The sequence below is a fragment of the Mandrillus leucophaeus genome, unplaced genomic scaffold (assembly GCF_000951045.1).
Source record: "Mandrillus leucophaeus isolate KB7577 unplaced genomic scaffold, Mleu.le_1.0 Scaffold88, whole genome shotgun sequence".
NCBI classification, from domain to species: domain Eukaryota; kingdom Metazoa; phylum Chordata; class Mammalia; order Primates; family Cercopithecidae; genus Mandrillus; species Mandrillus leucophaeus.
Genome location: NW_012109585.1, coordinates 2,341,625 through 2,356,625, shown reverse-complemented (window position 1 = coordinate 2,356,625; position 15,001 = coordinate 2,341,625). Strand labels below are relative to the sequence as shown.

General features: G+C 49.1%; 1 protein-coding gene across 1 annotated transcript in view; it reads left to right on the top strand.

Annotated features, from left to right (window-relative positions):
- The window catches only part of SLC25A48 (solute carrier family 25, member 48), a 50,542-nt gene extending 36,287 nt beyond the window's left edge, over positions 1-14,255 (top strand). Inside the window, exons 5-8 of the mRNA XM_011969191.1 lie at positions 2,199-2,456; positions 4,842-4,975; positions 10,749-10,878; positions 13,882-14,255. Coding sequence (XP_011824581.1) covers positions 2,199-2,456; positions 4,842-4,975; positions 10,749-10,871 — 515 coding nt within the window. The 3' untranslated portion in view covers positions 10,872-10,878; positions 13,882-14,255. The remainder of the gene's footprint in view (positions 1-2,198; positions 2,457-4,841; positions 4,976-10,748; positions 10,879-13,881) is intronic.
- The last annotated feature ends 746 nt before the right edge of the window (positions 14,256-15,001 follow it).

The following is a 15,001-nucleotide window of genomic DNA, read 5'->3' as shown; positions in this document are numbered from 1 at the left end:
CAGTTTGGAGTTGTGTCAGTATCCTGGTGATGGGAGTCACCGTGATAATTATACCGCACTAACAGCCATAAATGGGTAATTCCAAAGCAATAAAAGCTAGATTGGTTATGTGGCAAACCTGGGAGAATGAGAGAGAATTTCCTTATTGCTTACTCTGCAGAGAAAAGGAAAACAGTACAGGAATTTTGTTGACAAGGCCAGTTGGAGGTTTGATGAGTGTTTTCCCAACATCTGTACTTTCAAACAAGCAGATTGTTATCAAGATCCTCTCCTTCAATCAGTAACTCCTGAAAGCCACTATTTACCCATAGTTGCTTCATGAAAACCTTGACTTCTGGGTCAAGTCAGTGTTACCTGGAGACGAAAGCAGTTCAGGTAAAGTTTATACGTTGGGACAATGACATCTATTCTGTCTAATGGCAAAACTTCCTCAGATGAACCAGGCAGTAGCACCGTGGATTTGGAAGAGGAAGGCATGCCTAGTGATCTCTCAGTGGGCTTTCAAAGGCCATCATGTCTGATCTTGCTCAGAGGGGCCTTGTGCCCCCAACGGTGGCTACCACCCCGGCTCACCTCCTATGGGATCCACTGTGGAAGAAGTTGGCTCCGTCTCCTGCCCACACTGAAGTTGGCCTAATGGTTATGGCAGGGATTCACTCCCTTCCCCACTCGCAGATGGAAAATACAGCATGGGTTTGTTCAAGCACACTTCCCAGGCACACAGAAGCCTCCCCCTCAACCTCACCTGCTTCTGGGATGAGTTAAAGTACAGATTGCACTTTATTCTCCAGTCTCCAGACTGTGGAGTCATGAAGCTGAATGCTCCTAACATTTCTGCTGGTAAAGATGGACTGTTTGGGGGACTTGGACATTGACCTATATGATGAAAGCTGTCTGCCTGTTTACCAGCATGTGTAAAACCAAACTGAAACACTGTACAGCGAATTAAACTCAAGTGGTAAAATAGGCTTGTGGTCACAGACAAACTTTATTCTATTTCTTTCCTGGTCATGTCACATTATGTTATTTCCTGGAGAAGGGAAAGTTAAGAACAAGGGCCTACTTTATCTGCACTGGGTCTGGAAGGTCTGTCTGGTCATGAATCAAAGCCTCATAGCAGAGAAGGATCCATAGCAGAGAAGACAAGCATCAGAGCAGGAGATGGGTAGCAAATGAGAGAGAGGCAGAGTCTCTGCTGGCTATGTGCACGCCTAGAAGAACCTGGAGACAACCCCTGAGCTGCCAGCATAGACTACTGAGGTTAGACAAGAAGATAGCAGCCCTGGGTCCCAGGACTTTGGGGTCCAAGAGCCCCAGTTCTGCCCTACAACTGTTTAGGGCATAGCCTGGCCAGGGCTGGAGTAAGTCACTGAGAATATACCCAGCTCTCCAACCTGTGGGTCCTGCCACCAATTCATGTCAGCAACTTTGGTCTCAGTTGATAGCTCATTAGGCCCCTACAATGTTCAAATCACCATGCTGAACACTGTACATGTATTACTTTATGTGCACTCATGACAACCTCTCCCTCTTTTAACGTAAGGAAATGGGCTGAAAATGCTGACTTGCCAAGGTAAATTTCGAATTATTTCCAAATAATTTTTAAAAAATTATTGATTTTATTTTTATAAAATTATAAATATTAAATTATAGATTTTAAATTTTATGTATAATTTATAAATTATTTTCAATAAGCAGTAGAGCTAGGATTTGCAGCCAGGACAGTCTGGCTCCAAATCTCATATACATTTTGCCCCGCCACACTGTGCATAAGTGTGTACACAGACACATACACACATACACACACACGCATGCACGCACGCGCACACACACACACACACACACACACACACCATGTTGGATTTTCTAGCTTCAAAAAAGAGCTTAGTGTGGCTTGTCATAATTGATTCTAGACATTCTGAAGTCACATCTGCTTCGAAAGAAGTAGTGGTATTGACCTAAAGTAACTGGTGTTCTATCATGTGGCTGAGATTATCCCCAGTCTGGCTGTGTATATTGGCAGGGGCTCTTGTTGGGACCTCAGTATCCTGGTTTGAGCTGCCAAGGTCAGATTTGGTAAAAGCTGATGGGCTACATGACAGGGAACTGTCAAAGGGCTGGGCTGGCTCCAGTGTCAGGGAATGTCCAGTCTCTTATGCCCTGGGTCACTTGCCACCTTCTCTCCCCTGTCTTTGCAGCCAACCTCGGTTTGAAGTCCAAGGCAGTGGCTCCTGTGGAGCAGCCAGCATACCAGGGGCCCGTGCACTGCATTACAACCATTGTGAGGAATGAGGGCCTGGCAGGGCTGTACCGGGGGGCCAGTGCCATGCTGCTGAGGGATGTCCCAGGCTATTGCCTCTACTTCATCCCCTACGTGTTCCTGAGTGAATGGATCACACCTGAGGCCTGCACAGGCCCCAGCCCCTGTGCCGTGTGGCTGGCGGGCGGCATGGCAGGTAAGAGCAGCAGCAGCTGGAGCCGTACCCCTGTGCAGGCCATGGCAGTGGGACAGCTGGGGAACTGCCATTCCCTTCTCAGCCCAGGGGTAGGGCAGGACACATTTAGGTACTCACCCAATAATTATTTGTTAGGTACCTACTGTGTCCCTGGTCCTCTCCCACCTCAGCCTCATCCCTTTTCCTATGCAGCTATGAGAATGGCAGTTCCCATTTGAACCCATTTGACTTTCAGGCAATGGATATATTTTGAACACATACTCTGTGTCAGGCATTGCTAAGCTTTGGAAAGGAAATCCATTATCATGGTTCAGTTTATTAAATGTAACCTTTGTGATGTAAGGATGCCATTAGTTCTACAAGGCAGGAATCAGTCTCCCCATTTCACAGATGAGAAAACTCAGGTCCAGAAATGTTAAGTAGCCAATCCCAGGTCACACAGCTGGTGCTGACAGTATAGCAGGGACTCTGCAGCCAGAAAGATTTAAGTTCAAATCCACACTTCATCATTTTGTGACCATGGCCTGGCTGCTTAACCTCCCTGCTCAGAATCCTGCACCACATCCTTCTTTCATTTAAGGTAAAAGTTGACATCCTTGCAATGGTTTTCCAGGCTCTCAGTGATCTAGCTCCCTGTTCCCCACCCACCTCACTTCTACTCCTCTCCCCTTCCTCACTTTCTCCGGTCACACTCGTCTCTGCTGCAACTTGACCATGCCTGGCCCTTCCCCGACCACAAGGCCTTTGTACCTGCTACTCACACCTCCTGAATTTAACAATGTGGAGGCCACTGGGGATTTTGGTAAGGGCCATTTGATGGAGAGAAGGGTGTAAAAACCTGATGGAGTGGGCTCAAGAAAGAATGGGATGAAGGATATTGGTGCACCCAAGTATACACAACTCTTCTGAGGGTTCTGCTATGCTGTAATGAGGAACTGAGAAACAGAGCCATAGCCAGAAGGGTTATGGAAGTCAAGAGAGGATGCTTTTTAAGAAGGCTGGCATCATGGCATGTTTGATGTGATGGCAAAGATCTAACAGAAAGAAGAAAATCATGAATCCTCCTCCTCCTCCTTCTCCTCCTCCTCCCTCTCCTTCTCCTTCTCTACCCCCTCCTCCTCCTTCTCTTTCCCCCTCCCCCTCTCCTCCTCCTCCTCCCTCTCTTTCTCCTCCTCATCATCACAATTTGCCATGCTGTCAGCTCATAGCGAACACATAATGAAGCTGATGTCTTTGCCACCTAACTACAGTTTCACCTTCTGGCCTCCAGGTGCCTGTGCTCATGTCCAGCTACTAGTAAGAGCTCAGTCAGTACCGACTGGCAGAGAAGACTGCAAGGCCCCATCTGCTCTCACTTCTGCAGAGAGCAGGTGTGAATGGCCTGGCAGGCAAATCCCGTTTTGTGATGCCCTTTCCCATGGGCAGAGGGGCAAGGGAGTGCACCAGGGCAGTACCTGGGGAAGTGGTCCCATTGTCCAGGCAGAAGGCACAGGTTTAGAGAGGCTCTTGGAGGACCAAGGGCAGGAGGCTGAGGGGATCAGAGGCCAGGATAGGCCAAGGGCCAAGGGCAGTCTAAGGTCTCCTTTGGGAGCTACTGGGCAGCAATTACAAAACCATGCAAACCAGTTGCCCTGGACTTTAACATCAATTTGTTTTTCTCTCCTCATCTAGGAATATACGAATTTCTGTGTTTATATAATAACCTGGCATTGTTTTCCTAGAATTCCTTACCTGAGCATATCCCATGAGGATGACCTGGTGGCACGTGATCCCAAGGCTTCTATTCCACATACTTGAAAAAGAAAAGAGATTTTTCAAAAAGCTGTCCCTGCTGTGTTTTTGCAACCCCCAGGCTGGCCCTTCCTTGGTGAGCAGCCTGTCTGCATGTGTTTGTTTAGCTTCTCTGGGTTCAGAGTAAATCCTGCCCTCAGCGAGCTGCAAACCTTCAGCCTCATGCCTCACCCTGGGCTCTCTTCTGGTGCCCCGGGAAGGTGCTGCCAAGTACCTGTGGAGCCTGTTACTCTTTCTCCAATAAAAACTGCTAATAAAGACAGCCACGTCTCGAGCACTGGCTGTGGACTGGCACTGTGCTCAGTGCTTCACGTTCATCAATTCATTTGGCCCTCAAAACAGCCCCACAACGATAGGTACTGCCACCCCACTTTATAGACGAGAAGCCCGAGGCTTAGAGAAGGGAGGAAACTTTTGCCAAGTCTCACAGCGAGTGGCAAGTGAGAATCAGAAACAAACTTTGCGGGTTCTACTCCTGAGCTCTGTCCCTTCTCCCGGTTTAATGAATCTCTAAATGGTAGAAATCCGCAAGGAGCCAGGCCCCTCCAGATCCTAAGGAGCCAGCCCCTGACACCTGTTTCTTTCTCTTTGCAGGAGCAATTTCTTGGGGGACAGCGACTCCTATGGATGTTGTGAAAAGTCGACTCCAAGCTGATGGGGTTTATTTAAACAAATATAAAGGTGTCCTGGATTGTATCTCCCAGAGTTACCAGAAGGAAGGTCTTAAAGTAAGCCCACAGCAGGCCTGCGGGGTCAGTGTCAGTTCCTGGAAGGTGATTCACACATTTAGGGGGATGTGGGACTACAGAGAAGGGAATCAGGAGATCAGGCAGCTGCCGGTGATTATGTGTCAGGTGCCACAAGCGGGTGCTTTGTCAAGCACTTCACCTAGGTGGTCTTTTCACATGGCCAGTGGAGGAGGTAGATATGTGACCTACCTGACAGAGGTTCAGAGAGGGCTGGTAATCTGCTTGCAGCCACACAGCTGGTCCATGGTGGCGCCTAGGCCTGGTCTACGTCTGTCTGTCACCACAGTTTGCCTTCTCATCAAGATAGGTTGGGCAGTCCTTCCTCACTCATGGCTCAGTGCCTTCCCCACCCCTCCTCCTGGTGGGAATTGCCAGAGCCGCCTTGCCTCCTTCCTGTCCTCAGTCAGCTCATCTCACCAGCTCCAGGCCCTGTGAACTGTCTTCTGCTCTCCCACCTAAGCCCTGACCCCAGACCTCTGATCTCGGCTGAGGAGGCAGCCTCCGACCCATTTCCCTTGGCTGTGTCTCCTCCGTTCTTCCTACAGCTCAAGAGCTTAACCTAACACACACCCCTTCCTACCACCTGAAAAGGTGCTGCCCCAGGATAGACCAGACTTCCATGTCCAGTGTCCAAGGTCATAAACAGATTCATCACCCTCCGGAGAAACCATCCTGCTGGCTCTTTCTTGCACGGGCTCCTTGCTTTCTTGGTGTGGCTCTTAGAGTCAGCAGATGTGAGTTCAAAGTCAGATGTAGCTACTGTGAGCTGGCAGGATCCAAGCAAGCAGCTTCATGTCTCAGGGCCTCAGTTTCTTCTAGAATGATCATCCCTTCCATGAAGGGTGGGGCATTTGTGGGTTAATAAAAAAAGCACTCCATTCAATATGTAACCCATAGGGAAGAGTTAACCCTTTCTCATTTGCATTAGTATGATCAGTATTGATTTTATTAGCACCAGCGTTACCCCAGAGCTCTGGGTCTTTTCTCACATGGCTGCCCCACCCCAGGCCCTGCCAGATGAGTCTACCCATCCTTCCAGGCCCAGTGCAGTCCACCAGCCTTCCCAGGATCTGTGTCCTTGGCTTGCTTCTCCTGTACCTCTCTCAAGGCGCTTCTCACACCCCACCACGGGTGACAGTTATTTCTATACCTGCCCCTCCTCTGCCTCTTACAGCAAATTTTCCAAGGTCCTGTTTTACTCTCTCCCCCAACTTGGGAAAGACGCAGAGTTGGGATGACCCAGTGTTGTGGTAAATAACTAACATGCCACATGAGAGGGACAAGATCCAAAAGCTAGATCAAAGGGCCACATCTAAAGGACAGACCTACCAGAAGTCACTGTAAAGTCCAGCCCTTAGTATTCAATCATGGATCAATCATCTGTGTAAAGGATGGGGCAATCTGATTTGATGAAGGCTCCTAAGGAAAAATGCCTAAGTGCTTTAGTTTTCAAATGCTTATTTTTAGACCAACTAGTATGTGGTAGGCACAGTTCTAGGAGCTGGGGACAGAGCAGTAAACTAAAGAGAAAAAGCCCATGCTCTGATCAGCTAATGTGCAGTGAGCCAACAGTGAGACCTGTCCCAAGGTTGCATTAATAGAAGTATAGTGGGTAGAATACAGGAGGTGGAGGCCTCTGCCCTGACCAGATTACAGCTGAAATGTTGCATCCACCTTTGGTCACTGCCCATTAAGCAAGACCCTAGAGGTGCCCTGGGAATGAAGAGCAGGATATCATAGTGTGTGAGGAAAGGCTGGACCCTGGTTAGTATAAGAAGATGTGATAAGGAGGGAACTTGAGTTCTATCTTTATGTTTTAAGGATGGATAAACTCAGAGCTTTACTATTCTCATTATTTTAAATTCCTTTTTAAAATTTTTAACAAGAGCTGCTCTGACAGAAGGGTGAAGCCCAGCCCTGGTGCGGCCTCAATTATCTTTTGTATCTGTTTTTCTTCTTCTTCTTTTTTTTTTTTGTTTTTTAGCAGAGGTACAGTTTGTGATTCAGCCAATGAATACAGAAGGATATAAAAGTGTTTCAAATGGATGATTCATTTTTATCTGAGATGTTTTTGTCTACTTCCCCAAATATTAATGTGTCATAATTTATAAAAAGTCTGTAGAGGCAAAATATATTGCTGATATTATTTCATGCAAAAATTACTGTGCTCTTTAAAAAATGAAGTCCTGGAAGTCAGCTAAGTTCAGATGATTGGTTTCTTAATTTTGATAGCATTTGGTCCTCACTGTTGGTTCAGAGACAGGTTATAAGTCAAGATAACAATACTCAGCTTGAGTAACCACTGCGTGATCAGACGGTTCAAGGTTAATTGTTTAAAATTTGTATCAATTGGTCAAAAATTGGTAATGTATGAACATAGGAAGCTTCCAAAACTACCTGAGGATATACTGTGTCGATGCCCTGCCTGTGGTCCCTGTCCTCACTCAAAGGCAATTACCATAAAGTTTCTTGTGATACATTTCAAAAACATTTACAGTGTATGTAAGAATATATGTGTATGTACCTATCTATGTATGCTTGTATATGTGACTGTTTACTTATGAACATAAACAGTAACATAAACAAAAACGACACCATCTAGAACAATCAGGTTGTCTCAAAGGCAGTTTTCTGGCAGCGGCAGGAGGAGGAGGTAGAGAGGATTCCCCGGTGCCCCAGGGATGGCTCCAGTTCCCGGCTGGCTTGGGCTCTGGCCATATGGAGCACCCCTCCCCAAGCATTCTTGACCGTGGCTCGCAGAGGCAGAGTGCAAGGCCCCAAGTCCATCATCATCCAATCTGTTCTCACCTTCCTATGGAAGAAGAAGTTTGTGACAGGAAAGAATTAGAAAGGCATTAATAATGATGATGGCGACCAATTTGAGTAGCTCTTTGTAACCCACTTAGGGATGATCAGTGGCGTAGCCTTCGTGGTGGGGAAAATCAAAAGTCCATGGACTTGTCGAGGCATCTCCAAGTAGAAACAGAAGAAAAATCTGGTAGTTTTGGAGCGATTCTCTGCCCACTGTTAGGGTTGTCTTGGGCTACATGGACCATAGCTCTGACTTGGAGAGTTGCCATCTGAAATAACGAGGCTGGTGAAGCACCTTGGTATTCTTGGCTCCATGGAAGCAGCTGCTGTGGAGGGGCTGTGGCAGTGAGATGAGGCTGAATGGCAGACAGAGGGCGCATTTGTAGGTAGACAGCTTCCGGAGGCACCAGGGCCAGCTGCCCTGGGTTGCTGTCCCTGGGGAATCTGGAGCCTCCCTCTTGCTCCAGGAACCCTGAACTACAGCCACCAGGACTCTTCCTTTTTCACGTCTAAAAGTTCATTTATTCGTTCATTCATTTACTCATCCATCCATCCATTCACTGATTCATTTAATGTGTTTATGGAAGGTCTACTCTGGGCTAAGCGCTCGCAGGTGCTGGGGTTTCAGAGGCAAACCACCCACACAGCCCTGCATTCACTGTCCTGACTGTGGTTGCTAATCCCACCCCCACCCCTGTTGTCTGTCCTTCCTGACAGGTAAGTCAGGGACACTTGGAGAACAGTGTGAGGAGTGCTGCGATGGGGAGATACTGAGTGCACAGAAGGTGAGGGGCCATCATCCACCTGGGGGTGGCCATGGCGACATTGCCAGGCTGCAAGCCAGGCCTCGGAAGCACTCCAGGCAGAGGGTACCAGAAGAGGCCCAGTGCAGGAAAAAGTCTGGCCCCTTAAAGGAATGACAGGCCGTTAACCTGCCCAGGGTGTCAGCTGTGAGAGGCCGCGCAGAGAAAGTGCAAGGGAGAGTATGTGGGTCCTTGCAAGCCAGGAAACGGTATGGACCTGACCCTAGCCCATAGGGAGCCACTGAGGCTTTGTAGGGTGGGAGTGAGGGGCACTCGGTCTGGAGGTCATATGCTCTGACAGCTCTAGGTAAAAGCTGGCAGGTCTGCACTTTGTTTGCCTTCTGTGGGCTCCGCAGCAGAGCAGGCCACAGCTGCTGGAGGGAGGGCTGTCTGCTTGTCTGAAGTGACCCACAGCTCCTGCAGAGCCTGGTGCTGTGGGACAGAAGGCTCACACTCCAAGCCGGGCCATGGCTGCCTCCACCTTGCAGAGCAGAGCCAAGCCCAGACCCACAGGGCAACCTCTGTGGGCACCGGCATGGAATTTTCCTCTCGGAGTTTGACCCAGTTCCTGGCTGTTATTCAGTCACTCTGGATGAGCCTGTGGAATTCCAGAAAGGTCAGACATCAGAGAAGAGTGTTAATATTACCAGGATCTCACTGCTTGAACAGCTCGAGGGCTTGGCTGAGCCACTTGTTCATCTCTAGGGATCCTTGTCCATTAGCCCCGTCCCTAGGGCCATGTTGCACCCTGGAGGCTGCTGCAAAGTGCAGGCACCTCTCCTGAAGGAAGGTCACCTGATATCCTAGCCAATGACAGAGGCCTGCACCAACTCTGATACCACAGTGCCCAGAGACTGAGGAAACTGGGAAACGCAAAGGGTTGGTTTCTACTTTTACAAAATGACCAGTTCTGTTTCTTAAACTTAGAAAATTATACAGGAATCCGAGTAGGTTTCTATCTGTGCCTGACAGTTCTCAAGTCATTTATATTTGTGTGAGAACTTGCTTTTAGATGGTCGTTACTTACCAGAGGATGTATAAAAGGCCAGCTCCTCCCCACGGTCCCTCTCGCCAAAGCTCTTATCTGTTCTCATTTTCTGGGTCATGTTGTTATTGTTCCTAAATGGGCCTTATCTCTGCTAATAGGTTATCACTGCTTGAGAGTTGGAATCACATCACATTTATGAGCTGACACCCAACACCAAGCAAAAAGATTGAGGGAGGAAAGGAAGATCATAGGCCATGTTTGGGAAGCATCACATAATACTCCCTGGGGATGGAAGACAAATGCAGGTGTCATGGAGCAGCAAAGGCAGAGTTCAGCAGCTCAGCAGCACGGGCCATTCTTCCCGAGCACGCATCCTAGTGCTGGAGGTTGAGTCCTATTCCCTATTAGGTGATAGACTATTAATAAGAACAAGGAGGGTGATGATGATAATCAGCAGTTAACACATGCTTATACTGTATGCCAGGCACCGTGCAAGTGCTTGAAAAGCCTCATCTTATTTAGTCCCTCCAACATTCTTATCAGGTTGATTCTATCATTACTCCCCTCTTACAGTCGGAAAAAATGAGTTCCAGAGAGTTTGCCATTGGCCCAAGTGACAAACTGTGCCTCAACCTCAATGGCAAAGCTGTGCCTCAACTCCACGTCTGCAGAGTCTTAAGCACAGTTCGAGTTCCGTTCTCTGCCACTTTGGGGATGTCCTGTGAAGCCCCTGCTACAGTGATTGGGCATGGCTGGGTGCTCTACTTAGGGCTTCTAGATTCTGGAGGGGAGAGAGAGAGAGAGAGAGTGTGTGTGTGTGTGTATGCATATGAGAGAAGAAGAGAGAGAGAGGAGGAGAGAGGGCAATTTAAAAAGCATATGTAGATGTTTGCCTGGCCCAACAGCTTACCTATAGTATTTAGTGCATGTGTATCAGGGTCTGGCAGGAAAAGCACCATCAGGCATGACACGGGTCAGGGCAGGGCATGACTGGGACTTCCCTTTGTGGTCTCTGCCTACACAGGTCCTTTGGGCTGTGGCTGGGGACGGGGCCTGGGCAGGCAGCACCATGAGCCGTTCTCTGCCCCTCCTTAGTGGCCCTGCAGAGGTGTGGCTCAGTCCCCTGCAATAACTGGGCCCCTGTGCAAAGGTGTTTTTCAGAGGCATCACTGTGAACGCGGTGCGGGGCTTCCCCATGAGCGCGGCCATGTTCCTTGGGTACGAGCTGTCGCTGCAGGCTATCCGCGGGGACCACGCAGTGACGAGTCCATGAGCGCCAGGTCAGTGTGCTTCCATCCCAGCTAATTGTACCTCCCAGGAACTTGAAACTCTTTTTTTTTTTTGGTCATGAGAATGTTGTGGCCTTCTGAAATGTCCTGTGGTTTATCACATATCTTATCTGTGGTAAGCTGGGGCTAGAGCTGCCACCCTTCTTGTCATCAAACAGCAGTTGGGAAATGCCCACCAGTGACTGGTGGTGTGCTGGGTCCCCAGGGACCGAGTCTGGCACAGAGTATACCTGTTTCCAGGCAGTTCGCCTCTCCATTTTCCCATCCAGTAGCTTCAACAGCCCTTGCAGAGAAGCACTTTTACCTTCACCGTGCAGACGCAATGACTCAGGCTCACAAGTGAGGACTGCAACCAGGATACCTGCAGGGGGGCACCGTCTCCCCACCTCCCTACTGAACTGCAGGGTCTGACTTGAGAGCCACCCACAGGCTCCCAGAGCCCTAGAGGACAGGTCTCTGCCACCATTCTTTGCCTCCCATACCCTGTTTTTCTTTCTCATTGCAGAAAGATCACTGTAGCCTGAGGACTCTTCTAAAGACAGAAATCTGACTCCCGTGCTCACATGCCCTCCTTGGCTCCCCATTGCCCTCTAGATAGAGCCCTCATCCTGCTTCTGCTGGCCTCACCCTTCACCACTGTTCTGAATGTCCCGCCCTCTCTCTCGCCCCTAGGTCTTTGCTCAGGCTGTCCCCTCTGCCTGACATCCTCTTCTCGCTCCTTTCCCACTTGTCCTTGGCTTCACCAGCTCTTTGTCATCCAGGCTGTAGAAGTCTCCTCCTCCCGGATTGCCGGCTTGCTTTCTCAGCTGGGGTGAGTCGCGCCTTCTGCAGACCATCCCCCACCCCCACCCACACTGCATCCTAAATGCCAGAGGACGCCCTCACTCCCCAGGCGGGGCTGCCGTGCTGTCCCTACGTTTGCACTAATGGTGCCTGGCACAGAGCCCGGCACACAAAGGACCACTCAGCAGTGTCGTTGGATGGGTGGATGACCAACCCCCATATTCCCTCAGGCCTCCTCTTCCTCCCTGTGCTTTTTCTTCCTCATTGTCTGGCCCCACACTGGCTACCTGCAAAGCTCAGAAGACAAAGTGGGTGTGGACTGAACTTTCTAGTCAACTAAGAAGCCATTTGACATGAGTCTTGGTTAGCACAAATTCTCCTAGGAAGGATGATCTTTGTCTATAAAACCTCACTGCTGCCTCCCCGTGTGAGCTGGCAGGGGTGTTCTTGGGACGGCAGAGCCCTGCTGGGGTGCACGGGTGGTGCCAGAACCTGGACAAAGGGAGGGGGCCTGACCAACCAGGCTGACTGTAGTTAGCCCAGGACAAGCCCCAGAAGCTGGCTTCAAATAAAATGCTCTCCACTTTTTGCTAAAGCAGCAACATTCACTGCTTTTCTGGCTATTTGCCCTTTCTTATAAAAGGAAAAGGGTAGCAACACAGTTTGCATAATTCAACATCTTGAGTGAAGAGTTACAGCATTTGGGTGGCCTCCAGGACAGGGAAGGAGTTTGTCTTCTCCTTAAAGCTGTGCTCGGATATTGGCCATTTCCCCCTTTTCTCTCTTTAAGAGAAAAGTAATTTCTTAGACATCCTATAATAAAAGTCATGCATTTTTATTGTAGAAAAAATAGAAAATTTAAATAAACAGAAAGAACAAAATAGTAAGACCTGTCATCACAAGACCTTGTTATTATTCTTCCAGATTTGTCTTCTGTGTATTTTCAAATTGGGATCCTACTCTACACAGTGTTTTACAGCCCTCTTTTCCCATTCAGTAGTTTGGGACCATTTTCCCATGTCATGAAATCTTCAGCTACAAGATGGTTTTAACGCCAAGACCTCCCAGATCCCAGAGTGGCCGGATGCCTGCCCAACCTGTCGTACCTGCCACTGCGACCACCCTTGTGATTAACTGCTTCAGTACAAAGAAGGAACTTTCTAGCAACCCAATCATGATTGTTCTGCATTTAGCCTTTCACAAGCAGTGACCAATGCAATTGGAAGCTTTTCTTTCTGAAAGCGCTCTTTCTTGCAAGGGGCATGGACGTCTGTCTCCCTCAGCAGAGAGGACTGCTAAGGCAGGGAGGAGTTTGTTGCCTCCTGGTGGGAGAGTGAGGTTCCCAGCCACTGGTCTGCAGATTCATCTTAAACAAGTCTTGCCCATGGCATTCAACTTCCTGTTCTAACCCCAAAACACCAAGGCCTGTTAACAAGACTGGATTTTAATTTACCAAGTAGCTCTGAGATTTGGGGCAGGCCATGCTCAGATAGCAGTCACACCCAGTCTTTGAATGCCTCCCTCATTGTCTAGACCCAGGACAGAGTGAGATGACGTATATTAGAGATCTAGGGAGTCAAGCCGTCCCTAAGAAGTGGCGGGATGGGGACCATCTCGAGAGTTCCTGGGTACAGATGACAGGGATGACTTGAGAATTGTTTCTAAGAGCCTGCAGGGGATAGATCACCCAGCTCCCAGCAGCTGCCAGGTGCCTTCCAGCAACCAGGCACAGAGATCTCCCCCAGCGTTCCCAAGTCCCATGCGGGAAGATCAGTGACCTTTGGTGGTAGAAGTGGTAGAAGTGGCATCCCGCCCACTCATCAGTGGCTGGTTCTCAAACTTGTCTGTGGCTCATGAATCCAACTCTGCCATCCACCTGTCCAAGACCAAGCTCCAGAGCTTCCTGGAATAATGCTGGTCTGCCCTCTGTCCTGACATGCATGCTCCAGATCTCAGTAGCCTACTTGCAGTTTCAGGAAAACTGATTTTCAAGGAAAGAAGACATAGTCCTCTTATGATACCTTTTTTGAACATTTACAAATAGCCCCGGTAACCCTGAGAGCCTCTGCCACTCCGTACTTTGCCTCTTGGTGCTTCACAAACCCAGTCTCCAAATGGGTTGTTTGACCCCAAGATCCAAGATTTCAAGACTCCTGTTAGATGATGTTCTTGTCTCTCCTCCTTTTTCCCAGGGCCTTATCCCATTAACAGGTCAATGCTAACAGTGTCTGCAGAACCCATGGTGTGAATTTACTGAAGAGAAAGAAAGACTCTCCGCCAGGTGGGCTTTCAGCCAAGCAGGCTGTCCTCAGAACCCCTTCCTTCCTTCACAATTGCAAGCATTCTGATCCCCACCCCAGCTGGGGCAGCGGAGCTCCTGCCTTGGAGGGATTCAACTGACCATTGGTCAACTGATCACCAACTATTTCAGCTTTGGACTTGCACCTGGTAACAAAAAAACGAACAGAACAAAACAAAACTGGAGTAAAATAGATCCTCCCCCCATGGCCATTGTAAAGTCACTGTGAATTCATGGAAGAGGTGGAGTTGGCTCTAAGTTTCAAAATAAAAGCATTAAAAACCTCTTCACATTGTTTCTCTGTCAGATGCCCCTGCCTGGCTTCCAAGAGGCTCCTGGCCACTGTCATTCCTCTCGCTCTGTTCAGGCCTCTGTGGATGTTGCAGGCCCAGAGGGAAACCCCCCTCCACACAGGTGAGGCGAGAAACTGAGCAGGGGCAGCCTGGCTTCTTTTTTCCCAGATGCCTCAGGTCGGCAGGGAGGGCATAGCCGTTGAAAAGGGTGATGAGGGACAGAAACCTTCTAGGGGTTCTCCCACCCTGAGCAGTGGCACACGTTGGTGACTTGCTTCAGGCCGGCTGGCCCTGGCCTTGGTTGGGGTGGGCACTCTCTGGGCCTTATTTTTACATGGAGAACAAAACAAAACAAAATACTTGATCCACAGTCTGGTTTCCAGAGTGACTTCATTGTTCTAAATTTTATTCCTTACTAGAGCTGCATGGGGAGGCCATTGCTATTTTGCTGTTATGTGGCTTGTGTCCCTGCAGCCTCTCCCAATTCTGTGCCCACAACAAGCATTCCTAGTCAATCATAGAGCCCTTTCTTGATGAGCCGAGTGGCGCCTCAGAGTCTTTCTCAGCACAGTGCCCCGGCAGCCACCACCAGCTGCGCAGAACTGCCATACGAAATGAATCTATTTGCCATCCCTGGCTTACATCCCAGTGAAGGAAATGTCCTCAAATTTGTTCTTTTTTTCTTTCCCTTGAAAAGGTCTTCCTTGGTTTCTCCACTACCCTGTTCCCCCACCACCCC